This window comes from Artemia franciscana, chromosome 15, assembly GCF_032884065.1.
Source record: "Artemia franciscana chromosome 15, ASM3288406v1, whole genome shotgun sequence".
Taxonomy (NCBI): Eukaryota; Metazoa; Arthropoda; class Branchiopoda; order Anostraca; family Artemiidae; genus Artemia; species Artemia franciscana.
The window spans coordinates 3,541,415-3,559,515 of record NC_088877.1 but is presented as its reverse complement, the minus strand read 5'-3'; the positions used below and the strand labels follow the sequence as shown (position 1 = coordinate 3,559,515).

The 18,101-nt window shown below is 34.5% G+C and overlaps 1 protein-coding gene across 1 annotated transcript in view; it reads left to right on the top strand.

The window, feature by feature from the left end:
- The window catches only part of LOC136036714 (protein disulfide-isomerase A6 homolog), a 39,578-nt gene that overhangs the window by 16,621 nt on the left and 4,856 nt on the right, over positions 1-18,101 (top strand). Inside the window, exons 3-6 of the mRNA XM_065719050.1 lie at positions 2,014-2,232; positions 4,040-4,243; positions 7,613-7,780; positions 12,466-12,782. Coding sequence (XP_065575122.1) covers positions 2,014-2,232; positions 4,040-4,243; positions 7,613-7,780; positions 12,466-12,782 — 908 coding nt within the window. The remainder of the gene's footprint in view (positions 1-2,013; positions 2,233-4,039; positions 4,244-7,612; positions 7,781-12,465; positions 12,783-18,101) is intronic.

Here is an 18,101-nt window from a genome sequence, read left to right as displayed (position 1 = left end):
TTTTACAGATTAATAGGGACTAAAGAAGCAATTTCAGTAGTTAAACCAAATGATCAGTCAATTGTGTCCAGTTGAAAAACTTGTTTTCTGTCCTTTGATTGATACTATCCCTAGTTAAAGTAATTTGCAAGGCCTAAATAATATTAAGTACCATGCAATACTGAAAGTCCATGCCATCCACATACTAAAAGGTAGAGGACAAGGTTAAACTGGAACCAAAGTTTAAAGATATGCATCTTTAACCATTTTGAGAGACAGAGACATTGTACTGGTAGTAAAACTACTTTTAAATGCTGGTAGTACAAGTGTTTGATTTTTTTAATCAGCATCCATGTGATTTTTTTACATCAGAAAAAATATCATTTTTTGTACTATTGTGAACAAAGAAACTGTCAAGTTTTGGAAAAGGAATTCAAAACAGAAATGGTAACTGGCCTTTACTGAAAATTTATCCTGCTCCAATATTCTAATTTGTTAAATACTGTCATTTGATGCCAGTCTATGACATAATGCAAAGGTGGCATTGTATGTGAACTAATAAAGGAAGTATTTCATGTTGTACATCATGAAGTTGAAGCATTGCTGGGTATTAGTATGTCATGCATTAGTAGTGTAGTGTGGTGTTTGGCCACCCACATAAAATGAAAAATGCTCTAAAGGGAATGTTGAAAACAAACCATTATGTTTCAGCAAATGCTGTGTGAAATTTTTTGGGCAATTGATACTTCAAACATGAAAGTAATGTGCTGCTCACAACAAACCTGATTCCGAGGCAAACCTCACCCTCCAGCTTGGGGGTGGTAACATTGGGTGGGAGGAGGGATATACCTACGTTGGTAGCTTACTCACCTCTGACAGTAACCACTCCAAAGAGATCAAGAGATACCCGATGCTTGAGAACTCCAGTTTAAGACTTTGATGTTGATCTGGAGGAGCAAGAATTTATCAACAACGCTCAAGTGATGCTATTCAACTCGCTCATAATAACTTTCACCATTTAGTAGAACTTGGATTTTTAAAGCAGATGGCCAGGGCCGCCCAGTAGCCTTTGAAAGAAAAACAATGCAAAGCATTGGTGGTATCACTTATCATGATAAATTCACCAGCAGAAAGCTTCTTCGAAGTAAAAAGTCCAAAACGAACCATCCTCGACAAAATAAAACAAAACAACATAGATGCCTGGGACACACCAAATGTATGGAATGCCGTGTCTCCTGAAAACAATATGTTAACGCCATGTGTACGGCTCTCACCCTAGAAGGCATTATTCAAAGGGATAGAAAGATAATACTCGTCATTCAACATACTGTACCTTTTCTGCCTGGGAGTAGATAGAAGCTCAGATTGGACTCACATCAGTAGACTGGTGAAAGAAGAGACCCCAAGAAAAATTTCAAAGACTGATGGGACTTAACTTTACTCTGAAGAGTAAATATGCGAAGAATATGACCAACAATTCAACCTTTTCAACTTTAATTTTAGTCTTGGATCGAAAGTTGTTTCTTTTAAAATATCTTTTAGATGTTATATCCTTGTTTGTCGAGTGGTACGACAGAAATAGGTTGTGAGAAATTAACCTTATTTGATAAGAACGCATATCTGACTATTTGAGCTTTTGAACAGTCGTTTTGAAATAAATCATTCATTCATTCAGACTTGACAAAAATAATTTTGATAGTTATAGCAATTTAAAATCCAATCTAATTGAAAAATAATTTAGGCATTGGGCACTTGGGTGCCAAAGACCAAATTGGAATACCACTAATTTCTAATTAATAAATTGTTTTTTAGGGTGTTGTGAAAGTTCGTGCAGTAAATGTTGGCGCAGAATACCACTAATTCCTAATTAATAAATTCTATTTTAGGGTGTTGTGAAAGCTCGTGCAGCAATTGTTGGTGCAGAATACCTATAATTCCTAATTAATAAATTGTATTTTAGGGTGTTGTGAAAGTTGGTGCAGGAAGTGTTGGTGTAGAATACCACCAATTCCGGATTAATAAATTGTATTTTAGGGTGTTGTGAAAGTTGGTGCAGTAAATGCTGACGAGCATAATTCACTTGGTGGTGAGTTCGGTGTGCGTGGTTTCCCAACTATTAAAATTTTTGGAGCAAATAAAAGGAAGCCAGAAGATTACAATGGAGCAAGGACTGCTGATGGGCTCATTGATGCTGCTTTCAAAGCTTTAAAAGCGAAAGTCAATAATCAAATGGGTGGAAAGAAGAGTAGTTCTGTGAGTACACTTTACTTTAACATTTGTTAACCTACTGAGTTTGTCTGTTGTGCTCTTATCAAGTTATGAGATACGAGATAGGCGAACTAAAGGAAATATTCTGACATATTAAACTTATACGCTAAAAAGCTATGTGACTTTATAAAGAGGATTGATTTGTAAAAGTTGAAGTTGGATTATATTCGCTTTCTGGATTTTTTCTTTTTTTGTTACTCATTTATTAAAAAGGGACTCATTTTGGGCGGAGGGTCTGTCTTATCTGCTTCATCAGTTTACAATATTATGTCTCGCAAGGCCAGCCAAAAGAAACGTCTTATTTTTCTAGAATGTGTCAGAGAACTGTTTCTGAAAGTCCTTTTATACTTATTATTGGGTTGACAGGAAAGCCATTCAAATAAATTATTTCTCTGTTAAGATCCATTCACAGTTAAATTTTACTAATGACAAGCATTAGTTAGCGCTAATTTTAACCAATAATTTTTTTTTAAATTAATCGTTAAAGTAATCAATCGTGTGAATTAATCGTTAATCAGAACTTTACTAAGAGCCAGGATTTATTTGTCTTGTTTTGTAGGGGTAGGATATAGTAGATGGCAGGGACATACCCAGAGGGGGCATGCCCCCTACCCGAAAATTCTCTTGACTTCTGGAGAGTTCTAAATCATAAGGCTGCTGTGCAAAAACTTTTGTATATGTCTCCAAAGGGTAAATGCATGTTTATTTAAAAAACTCAGCTTTATATTTAAAAGAAAATGAAAGAATTATCTGAGATATTTTTACAGGTAGATCGTTTTCGAGATTTTTTTATTTTGGTGTTATATTTGTGAATTGTTGCTTCAAAGAGGTTTAAATACCTATTTCGGGTGGAAATGAAACATCATTTGAGAATTCACTACTTACTTTAGATCGATTTGTCATGTTGTAATTTTATGACGTAAATAATTAAAATTGTGTGCTTCGTAGCAAAGCACCGTTAGTAGTCTCCAGAGTGTTCTGTCCTGGGTGAGGGTGGGGGCTTCGACGGGCTCAATGCCCCAGATGGTGATTCGACCACAAATGACGTCTGCCCAACTTGTGCATGATCTATCTTTGTGGCGTCTCCAGCCGTTTATGGTTGGACCAAAGTCAAAGATGAGGCGAACGGATGGTTGATTGTGGTAAAACAGATGACCATACCAATGAAAGGTGTGAGACTCGATCTGTTCAGGCAGGAGTGGCAATTTAAAAGAGCAGAGGATTCAGAAGACCAAATTCAGTACTCAGTCAAACCATCTAATGCATTCAATAATAAGGAGGTGTTTTGTCGAAGCAGCATCTAAGATCATCATCTGAGCCATCGGCTACTTCTCTGACGAGTACAGCATAACGCTAGGTATTGAGGCAGAGTAGATTCAATGCTTTTGTTAGGTGGCTGATCTGGTGTTTGTGAAATATTGTTCGGAAATATGTGTTGTGAAGTGGTGTTTGTGTAATTGAAACCAGTAGGAAATACATTAGTTTTGCTTCATTTGGTGATAAAATGGGTTATTTCCAATGTGATTTTCTTTTTTTTTGGGGGGGGGGGGGGCTCCAACTGTTGTAATTCATTTTCTCAGATTGAATTTTATTGTAACTAAAATTAAAGTCATACTAGTCCACTTGAAATGGGGAAGGGACAATGGGTGTGAGGAATTCTACCATTTTTTTTTTATGACTCTCAGGTGAATATGGATTCACTTAAAATGACTACTGGTATTGGGTCACTTCTTTTGTGAAGAATAGCTTTTAGGTGTAGTTACTTTTCATTATAATGACTTTTTCCTTATAGTCGGGTAGTAGTGATGTTATTGAGCTGACTGATGACAACTTTGACAAGCTTGTTCTTGGATCCGATGATTTGTGGCTTGTCGAATTTTATGCACCGTGGTGTGGCCACTGTAAGAACCTGGCACCTCATTGGGCTCAAGCAGCCACTGAACTTAAAGGCAAAGTCAAACTGGGAGCCCTTGATGCGACAGTTCACTCAATCAAGGTAATTAAGAAATAATTTTATGGAAAATAAATATTAATTCATTTATTTATTTAAGGCATGATTACAAAGTAGATTGACTTCACTCAAGACAAAAAAAGGAAAAAATTAAAGGATATTTCTTGTATCTTGCATTAAAATTTATTGTGAATTAGAAATATAGCTATGTAAATTACCTCTATGAATTAAGAATGAATAAACAGAAAAAACTGTTTTCAAAAGATACGTCCCCGACTTCAGAATAAATTTTTAAACAAGTAACCCTGGCTTGAACCTGGCTAAAGTGACAACTAGGCTAAAAGACCAATTTTAGAACCAAAAATATATAAAATCGAGTTTTTGTTTTGATGTTTCCGATATTAGGAATCCTGATTTTTTAATTGGTGGGGATGGATGAAATGTAACCTATACGATTTATCGTTATACGAATATCGAATGCGATACTATAAGATTATCGAATACGATTTATCGTTTCTGCCATGTTGAACTTTATATATTTGGAATCAGCATTAAGATTCAATTCTTTTGATGTATCTGCTGTTTTGGTTACTATTGAGCCAAGTTGCTCCTTGCTTACAGTTCGTTGCCACGAACTGTTTGAAAATTACTTGATATTTATTAGATCGACAGTGTCAGGTTGGTTATTTTGCCTACTGTTTAAAATAAAAATTTTGGAACTTTTAAAAGCACAAAGAAGTGACAATGAAATCTGAATCATTTCGATTGGTTAAGCGGAAACTTACACAATCACGTATATCTTTAAAAATTGGGGATTCATTTTTTTATTTGAAATACTTTCATATTGAGCTATGCAGTTTTGGTAGTAGCGGGTAGTAGTGAAGGCCCTTTGGATCCTAGTTACCAGTACCCCCTTCGAATCTTGTTGCCGGCACTTTTTTTAAGCTACTGAATATATAGAGTTTCTTCAAGACGCCGGTATTATTTATCTATTATGTACACCTAATTGTTACCTACTACTATGGGAGGTGTTTTTTTTAACATTTAAAATATTTTTTATTTTAAATTTAAATTATTTTTTAATTTAAAATACTTGCAATTTTTTATTTGAAATACTTTTCAGTTATGCAGTTTTTGGTTGTATTGTGTGTCAAATTAAAAAAAAAAATTGAAAAACGCAGGTTAAAAATATATAAACAATATCCTAAAAAAGGTATTGCACAAAACAGCTTGAAAAGTGTAGCTTTCCTTTGAAGATGTAGTTGTATTCAGAATTCAATAGGTCTTTAATATTTGAATTTTTGAAGACGAAAAGCGTTTTTGAACTCAACTAATTAGTTCTCACTATTTATTTTGACAATTTGACGTGGCAACACTGATTAAAATATGGTACTACCCTAAAAAATCATAATTTTTAACAACCAAAAGAAAAATTTAGAAAAATGTGTTTTTGCGATAATAGTTGACCTCTGACAGGCCCCAGTTGTGGGAAAAAATGTTGCATTTTGATTTTTTGGCATTTTAGTAATTTGATTTACCTGATATTCTCTGAATAACTGAATGCTGAATAAAAAACTTTGTCTAGGTCTGTTTCCTAATTGTTTATCCCTGTGTTACTAAAATGAAATCCCTTTTCTGTTGGGGTCAAACGGGACATTAAGTATGACTAGATTCAAGTTATTTCGACTGCTTTAAATGCCGTAGTATAGATAGTAGCCACTTCTCCAAGTCTTTTCTCCGCCACAACATAAAATATAGTAACAAAAACCATTTTATATTAAATGGTTTATTTTCATTAAAGATTGAAAACATTTTCGCCAAGCTTTCTGTAGCTATTTTAGGAAAAAGAAAAAATTCTAGTTACAGAATTTAAACCAAATCAGCCCAGTCAAAAAAAAAGTTATTTGTTATTTGGACAACAGGGACCACTTCAGCATCTGGTAGATCAGCAGCGATCAGCTGAATCTGTTGGTCAACTGATTCACTCAGAATCGGTTGAATCAGCTTGATCAGTTGAATAACAAAACTTCCCTTCAAGGCTCAGTAATATTGGTTTGTTTTTTTTTTGTATGGTACTTTTGTATTTTTAAGGTACCATGCCTGGTACATTTTTTCGGTGAGGTTTTCTAATATATTATTCGGTACTTAAAAAGATCTTGGACTATTGCGTTGCTAAATTATATGAGTAATAGGGTCAAGTACTATATTTTGAGTAGGTCAATATAGACATCTTTCCCATGATTTCTTCTCGTTATATTTGTCGTTATATTTATATAACGATATTTGTATTTTATATTTTATTTTGTATTTTATGCTGTATTTATATTTGTCGTTATATTAATATAACGCGACAAATTATGTAGTCCTATTAACCCAGAGAACGTTAACTGAAAGTTTCAAGGTATTAGACACCGAAGATTATATCTATAAATCCTATAAAACCTATTTTTAAACAATTGACTATTCAGGCATAATTTACAGTCAGGGGAAGTGGGGATCATATCATACCCAGAATCAAATTTATTGATTTTACGAATATTCTAGACAAAATGTTTGATATATAGTCTATCATCCATCCATTCAATGCATCCATCCATACAATTAAGATTAGATACTGAGCGGGCTGATAAGCTAGAAAAAGTGAAAAAATGGCAAAGAAGAGAGAAACGAGAATAAGAACAGCCGGTGAAAAACAGAAGAAGAATTGTGCAAATATTTCGGTCGAGGCTACTGCTTACCCGTGAAGAATAAAAAAAAAATACAGAGAAAAGTCCAAAGGACAGTATAAAAACGAACCTCTACACAAGCATTGAAGCTAAAATAGGAACCCTTGTATAGCGTTTGTGTCTTTGTTCTTTTTTTCTTTAATTTGAAGCTATATTTTTTTGTTTTTTGATTTTCTCGTTATATTTACCCTCATATTTGCGATTTGAGAGATTTTCGGACATAACTTTGTTTGTACAGGCAGCTCAATCGTGAAGAATAACAAAAAAAATACAGATAAAAGTCCAAAAGACAATATAAAACCAAACCTCAAAACAAACATTGAAACTAAATGAAGACCCCTTGTATAGCGTTTGTGTGTTTGTTCTTTTTCTCTCTTTTTTTTAAAGCTAGGGTTTTTTCTGGATTTTTTCGTTATATTTACCCTCATATTTGCTATTTTAAAAATTTTCGGACATAACTATATTTGTACAGGCAGGCAAATATTGGAAGCCACCAAACAATTCTAATCTAATGGATACATGGGAAATGACTAATAGGAAATATGACTGAAATATGAATAATAGATGCAAAAAACTTTTTTTTGCATCTTTGAAGGAGATCCCGGGGCTCTGTCGAAATGATTTCTTTGGGAAAGAGTATTGTTAGCCTTAATTTAGTGTTTTTATATTAATACTCCTTTCTTTTCAGGCGCAAGAGTATGGTGTTCAAGGCTACCCAACTATCAAGTATTTCCCATCTGGTAAAAAGGATAGACATTCAGCACAAGATTATGATGGTGGCAGAGTTTCACAAGATATTGTCTCCTGGGCTCTTGAGAAAGCAACAGAAAGTGTACCGGCTCCGGAAATAGAACAGGTCAGTTTAAGACTGGATTTTTTTTTTTTTTTTTTTTTTTTTTTTTTTTACCAGTGGAGCTGATGTTTACTAGTTTGAAGGTAAAATTACAAAACGCCCTTGCTATTAAAATTGTTTTTCATTGACCTAATGGCATTGTTTGGTGAGAATGTAAAGAAGAAACCCTTTCATTGAGGGTGCAATTGATTAAAGCCTAGTAGTTACATCAGGTGGAAGACCAGTGGAAAGTTGGGCATTTGGTATAATGCGTTTAAAAGTATGGCCGTTTATGTGTATATTAAAATTATGAATGGATTTTTGTGTATATTTTTGCACATCACCCCCCCTTGGAAAAAATTAAAATTTTGCCATTTTTTAAACCAATTTATGAAAAAAGCCATCAAATAGTTATTAAAAATGAGATTTTATCAATGCTAGTTTCAGCTTATTATCCTGATAATATCTGACGCTAGCAATCAGACTTTAATGTTCAATTAACTTGCCCATCGTGCGTTGCTGCGATCTGAAATGAAAGAAAGTTCAAGGAAAATTCCCAACGTGGAAAATTCCCCTCTGTGTATTAATAACGATCGTAAGTTACGGAAAACATCCGCCGCGGACAGTTCTTCTCTGGAAATCTCCTCCCTTGCATAAAATCCCTCCCCCCCCCCGACAATCCACATGTAAGATAACGATCGTATTTTTAAATTTAAAAGTATTTGAAAAGTTAAATTAGATTGTCATCTTACCCGTCTAGGGTTGTAGGATAATTGATATCAAGAAAATGTGACTAATGAGCACAATCAATTGTCAAGTATCTGTTTTCAAGGGGTATCTAATTCCAATCAGAATAAAATGCAATCGAAAGATTAAGAAGGCTTTGGTATGGGGGAATTTATATCTCAAAAGCCTTTGCTAGAGTGTAATCAACAACGTTTTGCATGACTTCAAGCAATCTTAATGAAAATTACATTCTCAGATTCAGCATATCAGAGAATTCTATGGCAGACATTTCAAGCTTTCGTCTTAAATTTATGGTTTTCCGAGAAAAACAATTATGGGTGCATTATTTTTTTTTGTGTGTGTGTGTGTTTTGTTTTTCTAATGAGTAATTGCATAAGACTAGTGGTTCTTGAAAGTTGGGTTAGGGCTCATTTGAATGGAAATTGAACTTATAGTGCCCTTCTTCTGTGATAAAGAAGATTGTGCAACTATCAAACTGATTGTTTCAAAAAGAGGGCCAAATTTGCCATTGATTGTCAATTCTGAAATAGCACATCAATTTACAAGCTTTGAAAAATTCATATTGATCTTCCCAATTGCCAAGAATGTAAAGCTGCACTCTGGAGCATTTGTACATGAAAAGTAATGTTATCTAGTCCATATAAGAGAAAAGGTATTTAATAACTTAATCTCTGTCTTAACTAAGTGCATTTACAGATCTTACATTAATTATATGCAGTGACATTTAATTATGCATCAACTATTGTTAAAGATGGTTGGTGGGTATTGTGTAGGGGGGGGGGTAGTATGACATGCCTTAAAGAACACATTTCAGTGCCTAAATTATCTGGCTCAGTGTGCCTTCACACAAGTATAGGTAAGAAGATGTGTGCATTGGGGGATGAATCGTCTAACTTCATTTAAACTAAGCCTGAATAAGTTGCTTTGGTAATGAGGTCGATTTCTGGTTCAATGGGAATGCTGTTTTTTTAGCTTAATAAACAAAAGAGGTTGTCTGACATATATGCTCAAATTAAGTGTTCCGGTCTATTCAAACCTTTCTCTGAACTCTAGTTAAACAAGAAATATTAAACTCTAGTTCAATCAGAAATTATGCTTCAGGGTATCAATGTACCCTAACACAAAACAATATTTGTTATATTTTAAGTTGACAACATAACTCAGCTTGGATGAAGGTGAATATATCACTTGGTATTTTTTATGGTCTTTTATATTCCAATAATCACTTTTAAATTTGCCATTGATTGTTAATTCTGAGAAAGTAGATCAATTTATGAGTATTGAAAAATATATATTGATCTTTCCATATGCAAAGAACGTAAAAGCTGCATTGTGGGGCATTTGTACCTGAAAAGTAATTTAGTCTAGTCCATATAAGAGAAACATTAAACATAGGCATTTATTATCTAAATCCTTTTGTTATCTAAGTTGATTTACATGATTTTTGTTTATAAAATTATATACAGTGACAAATGATTATGCATCAGCTATTATAAAAGATAGTTGATGGGTATTGTGTAATGGGGAGGAGTATCACATACCTTAAAGAACACATTTTTAATGCCTAAATTGTCTAGCTCATCATTGACCTTCACATAAGTATAGGTAAGAGTATATATGCATGGGGAGTGGGTGTAGGAATTTATCTCTCATCTCACTTCATTTAAACTAACCCTTAATAAGGTTGCTTTGGTAATAGAAGTCAAGTTCTGGCTCAATGGGAATGCTGATTTTTTAGCTTGATAAACAAAATAGGCTGTCTAACATGCATGCCTAAACTAAGTATTCAGACCCATTTAAATCTTTCTCTGAACTCTGGTTAAATAAGCATTAAATAAACTCTAGTTAAATCAAAAATTATGCCTCAGGGTATCATTGTACTTCATAATTCAATAATTACTTCTAAATTTGCCAAACGTGCCATCGATTGTCAATTCCGAAATAGCAAATCAATTTATGAACATTGAAATATATAATATATATATATATATATATATATACTTTGTACATTAATTTTTAGGTACAAATGCCCTTCAGTGTAGCTTTATCTTCTTTGCGTATGGGAAAGATCAATATATAGATATATATATATATATATATACATATATATATATATATATATATATATATATATATATATATATATATATATATATATATATATATATATATATATATATATATATATATATATATATATATATATATATATATATATATATATATATATATATATATTGATCTGTCCCATACGCAAAGAAGAGAAAGCTACACCGAGGGGCATTTGTACCTAAAAATTAATGTAGCTAGTCCATTTAAGATAGACAATGAACATAGGCATTTATTATCACAATCCTTGTCTTATCTAAGTTGATTTCTAGATTGTTCATGATAATAACATGCAGTGACAAATGATTATGCATCAGCTATTATTGAAGATCGTTGGCAGGTATTGTGTAGGGGAGAGAGTTATCACATGCCTGAAAGAATGCATTTCATTTCCTAAATTGTCTATCTCTTTATGGGCCTTCACACTAGTATAGGTAAGAGTACATGTGCTGGGGGGTGTAGGAATTAATCTGTCATCTCCCTTTATTTAAACTAATCCTGAATAAGAATGCATTGGGGTGATACCTCTTATGTTATTATTATCTTACATTTATTTTGTGGCTTTTTCTACCGAAACTGACATGGTTTGTGAGATAATGATGTATTAGATCATTTTAGCAATTATGAAAAAAGGGTAGTGGATCATTTTGTAGGTGGGACCTCATGCCTCAAAGAATGCATTTTAACAGACATTTGTAAAAATGTGTATCAATTTAAAAATTAGACAAAAATCATAGTTGTAGAGACCAAACAAGACAGATATATAAAGAAAATAACTGCTTACACCCATTAAGTTTAAGATGGAAATGACCAAACCTTCAATTATGCATGTGTTTTCTTATAGAGATATGAAATAATTCCCCACAAATAATTGTTGAATTATGGAAGAGCATGAAAAGTAATCATAACTTAATTGTACTTAAAAGCTTTTTTTGAAAACTGTAGAGTCTAGTTTATTTCCAAAAAAATAGTTTAGATTTGTAATTCAGGCTATATGTTAGACCGTTATGGAGGGGGGGGGGATATCGGTAAAGTTATTCGTATTTAGATCCACAATGGAATTCTGACTGCAGATGTATATTTTTTAGCTAGACCCATCTTAATATTCATTTAGGCTAAGCAGACAAGAAGTAGAAAAAAGGCTAGAGTATATGTGCTTGGGGGTGTAGTAATTAATTTGTCATCTCCTTTCATTTAAACTAAGCCTGAATAAGAACATTGTCTGCTATTCAAAAGTCATTACACAGTTTAAACTGGCATGTTCAAAATTTCGTTGTAATTCTATGTCAAATTGCAAAATAGGCCACAAAAATAATACTTGCGCATACTTGCTTGTATATAAGTCCTGCCAAAGAAATGGCTTCAGTTCCATAATTCGACATCTTCTGCTTCTATCCCTTATTTGCAGGAGTGGATCTAGAGGAAAATCTTTGGAGGGAGGGGTAAAAAAAACAGGGAAAGAGGGTGTCAGAAAAAATCTTGGGGTTGGGGGAGGGCAGGGCCTCTGGCCCCCATGGATTCGCCAGTGCTTTTTTGAAGGAACAGTCATCTGCAGATACTTAGATCGTTAGAGAGATAAGAATGTCTTTCTTGGTCCTCTTATTTTTCTAAGATGCCGCTTTCAAGCTCAAATATTTGGATCGCCATGATATTTTGTGTGTTCTTTCCCCAAATACTTGCAATTTTTCCCACCAGCCTTCCCGCCCCCACTCCTGTTCCTTGGATTTATTTACCACTGTTGATTGTATAACACGACCACCAAAAAGTTTTTGGACAAAATGTACCTCGTTGTTCTTTGAGACAATTATAAAATTAGCAGTGTTGTCAGTGTTCCCAAATTATTCATTTTCTAGATAACATCTGAGTCAGTCTTCAAGTCTGCCTGTGTCGATCATCCACTTTGCGTTATTTCAATTCTGCCAAACATATACGACTGTCAATCTGAATGTCGCAATAATTACTTGGAAATTCTCAGAACCATGGGAGAAAAATACAAAAAGAAAATGTGGGGATGGCTTTGGGCTGAAGCAGGCAGTCAGCCAGAATTAGAAGAAGCTCTAGAACTTGGTGGTTTTGGATATCCAGCTATGGCTGTTATAAGTCATAAGAAGATGAAGTATTTGACGTTGCGTGGCTCCTTCTCTAGTGATGGAATCAATGCATTTTTAAGGTAATATTTTCTTTTCGACTAAGTGTTTTAAGTTCTTGATTCTTAAATATTCTCGTTTTTCATCGCTTTTTTATATTTTGTGTTGTTTTTTTTTTTTTGCTCTTTTTGTCATCTTATAGAGACTAGCATATGAGAAATGCTCGGCTGCTACTGGTCATATTTTCTAGAAAACTTTAAGGTCCAGAAGGGAATCATAGCAGCAGAACTATCATTCTGTGACTTCTAGGACTCTGCTCTCTACTATCACTCTAGGACTGCGACTAGTACTACTAGTAGCACCAGTAAAAGAAATTTTGTTAAGAAGGCTTAGCAAAGAAGGAACTGCTAGCACTTTAAGAGTGCTAGCAATGCTACCAGCACTCTAGGCTTGCTACTGGTCATATTGTGCACCTAGAAAACGATAAGACCCAGAAGAGAATCATAGCAGCAGAACTAGCACTCTGCGACTTCTAGGACTGTGCTCTCTACTATCACTCTAGGACTGCGACTAGTACTACTAGTAGCACCAGTAAAAGAAATTTTGTTAAGAAGGCTTAGCAAAGAAGGAAGTGCTAGCACTTTAAGACTGCTAGCAATGCTACCAGCACTCTAGGATTACTACTGATCATATTGTGCACCTAGAAAACGATAAGACCCAGAAGAGAATCATAGCAGCAGAACTAGCACTCTGCGATTTCTAGGACTCTGCTCTCTACTATCACTCTTGGACTGCGACTAGTACTACTAGTAGCACCAGTAAAAGAAATTTTGTTAAAAAGGCCTAGCAGAGAAGGAACTGTTAGCACTTTAAGACTGCTAGCAATGCTACCAGCACTCTAGGATTACTACTGACCATATTGTGCACCTAGAAAACGATAAGGCCCAGAAGAGAGTCATAGCAGCAGAACTAGCACTCTGCGATTTCTAGGACTCTGCTCTCTACTATCACTCTTGGACTGCGACTAGTACTACTAGTAGCACCAGTAAAAGAAATTTTGTTAAAAAGGCCTAGCAGAGAAGGAACTGTTAGCACTTTAAGACTGCTAGCAATGCTACCAGCACTCTAGGATTACTACTGGCCATATAGTGCACACAGAAAACGATAAGGTCAAATGACAGGTTGCTTTCTTGTAACAAAATTGGTCTACAGGTTGAAAGTAATAGGTAAAAAATTGATTCACACAATTCTAATGGACTTGTGGTCCTTTTTCCTTTGAGACAATGGTTCGAATCTTGGTGTATTAAATCCTTTGGCTAGAAGTGGGGGTCAGTGGCGTGACTACAAGCTCAATCACCGTGAGTCTATGAGTTTATGGTTCAACAAAGTCCCTAGTAACATCCGAGTATCGAATGACAGTTGAGGGGGAAACAGGGGGGATTTAATCCAAAAACGTAAATGCCAATTATTAGAATTTGAAATTTCGTCCTATTTTCTATGAAAAATTTTTCATATATCTATAATAAAATAAATACTGTAAAAAAGGCTTAGCACAGAAGAGAATCATATCAACAGAACTAGCACTCTATTACTAGAGAAACATCTATGTCAGGTATGATAAAAATTTCTTCGTATGGTTAATGAAACACTTTTTTTCACCTCCACTCAGAAATGCTACTTTTATTTGTATTTTAAGTGGAATATTTATACTAAAACTATTCCAGCATTGCTTACGCTTTACATTTAGAAATTCATTGGTTGAAATGTTTTTAACAAATGTGCTCCTAAATACGACGAAACGCATAAAAACAAAAAAAAAGAGAGAAGAAACAGATTCATCCTGTTCCGTGGTTTCTTTTTCCCTCAAAGAAACCTCAGTGGCTCTTGTTATTACAGTGCAAAATATCAACGAGGAAAGAAATGCTCATTATATATCTAAAAATCTCCCACTCCCCGTAGAAAAAATAAAAAAAATAACCATGAAAACAACTTTGATATTTTACAGTAATTAGTAAAAAAAAAATGATGCTATGCACTTTGTTATTCACCCAAACAAAATTTCGCGAAAAAAATTCCTTCGCCATTATGCATAATCTTTCTGCAGTCAATAAATTAAATACGCGTTTAGAAATTCCTCTTTTTGCCTTCATTTTAGTGAAACGTATCTTTTGACAGAAGATGGAATAAATATTTTGTTTAAAAAAAAATAAAATATCACAACCTCTCAGTGCTAAATTCCTTTATTGTCAAGTGCTACACTAAAAAGGAAAACAAAAAAGAAATCAGGATCAGTACCTATTAAAAATTCAAAATTTGAATAGCGTTTCGTTCGAAGGTTTGGCAGTTTTAGGTCTTTAGGTCTTTAGGTCTTTAGGTCTTGTATCTACTTCTTTAATCATAAGATTCTGGTTCTGATCAGCGTTGCTAAAACTGCTAAGTGGTAAAGGGAAAAAAATGTAGAATTACCTATTCAGGATAAGAAGGCGTCTGTTCTCTCTGCCATCTATCTTTAGAAAGAAGGTAAAGATAATTGCAAAGATACGGCACTTCGGGGTAAGAAAGCTTCTGTTCTCTGTGGCATCTATCACTAGATTGAAGGTAAAAGAAAGGAAAAGATAAGTGAAGAAAGATCATGACAAAATTACGATTTCGGGAGAAGGAAGCTCCTTTTTTGTGTGTAATCTTCAATTCGAAATATCTTAATGTTAAGCGTCTCTGTAAATTCCCAGCTTGTATTTTTGTTCTAGAAAAGCATGTCTTCTTCAATAAAAGTGAACAAGATGGAATAAATATTATATATTCTAAATATATATTCTATGATAATATAACATATATAAATATATAATAATACATTAATAATATAAATAATGTTATAATAATGTAAATATATATAAATATAATATATATTCTTAAATGGCTGTCAAATCCCACCTTCCGAATTCATATTCTGCATTAAATACATGGCAAAACTTTGAGAAGTAAAGAACGCTTGACTTAAAGTATGAGACCTTGTTTAAAATAACAAGGTCCGTTTTTAGAGGTTAATTGTGTTTGTCATATGTGTGATTTTTCAAAATCAGATTACAGAAAAGCTTCTCAGATATAGTAAATTTTTTTAAGGACATTTTTATGATAACCCATAGATTTTTGTTTTTTTAGAATAAAATATATTTTTGGGAAAAAGAGATAGAACTTTTCACTTTAGCTCGTGAATGAAATGGGTCCTGGATTGGCGACGAAAAACAAACGGAATCAAATTTTAAAAAGTAAAAGTGTATATTTTGATACAAGAAGTATGTTTTTTTTTACCAAGGGTTAATCATCGTGTTGATGAAAAAGGATTCAAAAAGCAAATAGTGATCTTTTTATTTGTTTAAGAATATACTTTGGGAAGGGCGATTTGTCACAAGAGCAAAAATTAAGTAATTGTGTTGCGAGAGCAACACTTCGGTTTTGTCCCGGTTTTTATGGCACTTGGTATTAACCAAGTGACATATAGCAATCGCAAATTCTGTCGGTTTGTCTGTCGGTCCCAGTTTTGCTACTTTAGGCACTTCCAGGTAAGCTAAGACGATGAAATTTGGCAAGCGTATCAGGGACCGGACCAGATTAAATTAGAAATAGTCGTTTTCCCGATTTGACCATCTGGGGGGGAGTGGGGGGCCGGTTAATTCGGAAAAAATAGAAAAAATGAAGTATTTTTAACTTATGAGTGGGTGATGGGATCTTAATGAAATTTGATGTTTGGAATGATATTGTGTCTCAGAGCTCTTATTTTAAATCCCGACTGGATCTGATGACATTGGGGGGAGTTGGAGGGGGGAAACCTAAAATCTTGGAAAACACTTAGAGTGGAGGGATCGGGATGAAACTTGATGGGAAAAATAAGCTCAAGTCCCAGATACATGATTGACATAATCGGAACGGATCCGCTCTTTTTGGGGTAGTTTGGGGGGGGGATAATTCTGAAAAATTAGAAAAAATGAGGTATTTTTAACTTACGAACGGGTGATCGGATCTCAATGAAATTTGATGTTTAGAAGGATATCGTGTCTTAGAGCTCTTATTTTAAATCCTGACCGGATCTGGTGACATTGGGGGGAATTTTGGGGTGGGGGAACCTAAAATCAGGGAAAACGCTTAGATTGGAGGGATCGGGATGAAACTTGGTAGGAAAAATAAGCAGAAGTCTTACATACGTGATTTACATAATTGGAACGGATCCGCTCTATTGGGAAAAAATGACGTATTTTTGACTTACGAAGGAGTGATCGGATCTTCATGAAACTTCATATTTAGAAGGACCTCGTAACTCAGATCTCTTATTTTAAATCTCAACCGGATCAAGCGTAATTGGGTGGGGCAGTTGGGGGGGATCGGAAATCTTAGAAAATACTTAAAGCGGTGAGATCAGGATGAAACTGGATGGGAAGAATAGAAACCTGTCTAAGATACGTGACTGACATAACCGGACCAGATCTGCTCTCTTTGGTGGAATTGGGGGGGGGGGGGTAATTTTGAAAATTGAGATATTTGTTACTTGCGAAAGGGTGACCAGATCTTAATGAAATTTGATATTTAGAAGGATCTTGTGCTTTAAAGTTCTAATTTTAAATTCCGACCAGATCCTGTGACATTGGGGGGAGCTGAAGGGGGAAACCGGAATTCTTGGAAAACGTGAAAATTGGGGTATTTTTATTTTACGAATAGATGATCGAATCTTAATGAAATTTGATTTTTAGAAGGAATTCATGTCTCAGAGCTCTTATTTCAAATCCCGACCAGATCTTTTGACATTGGGGGGAGTTGGAGGGGGAAATCTTGGAAAAACACTTGGAGTGGAGGAATCGGGATGAAGCTTGGTGGATAGAATAAACAAATGTCCTTGATACGTGATTGACAGAATCGTACTGGATTCGCTCTCTTTTGGGGAGTTGGGGGGAGGGGTTCAGTGACTTGGCGAGTTTGGTGCTTCTGGACGTGCTAGGACGATTAAAATTGGTAGGCGTGTCAGGGAGCTGCACAATTTGACTTGATAAAGTCGTTTTCCCAGATTCGACCATCTGGGGGGCTAAAGGGAGAGGAAAATTAGAAAAAAATTAGGTATTTATAACTTACGAGGGGGTGATCGGATCTTAATGAATTTGATATTTAGAAGGACATCGTGACTCAGAGCTCTTATTTTAAATCCTGACCGGCATTAAGCCTCTTATTTTCCTTTTTAAATTAATCTATTGATTCATAAAATTTTGTTAGAGCTCATACCATATGATCTCTTGGCTCTTAGCTCTTCTCGCCTCGTCATAAGTGCCATATGAGCTCTTAGCTCTTGTTTGTTTTTTTTTCTATGCCGCCGATGTCGGCTTATTCCTGGAAACGGGTAAGGGTCTTACCTGTGCGGT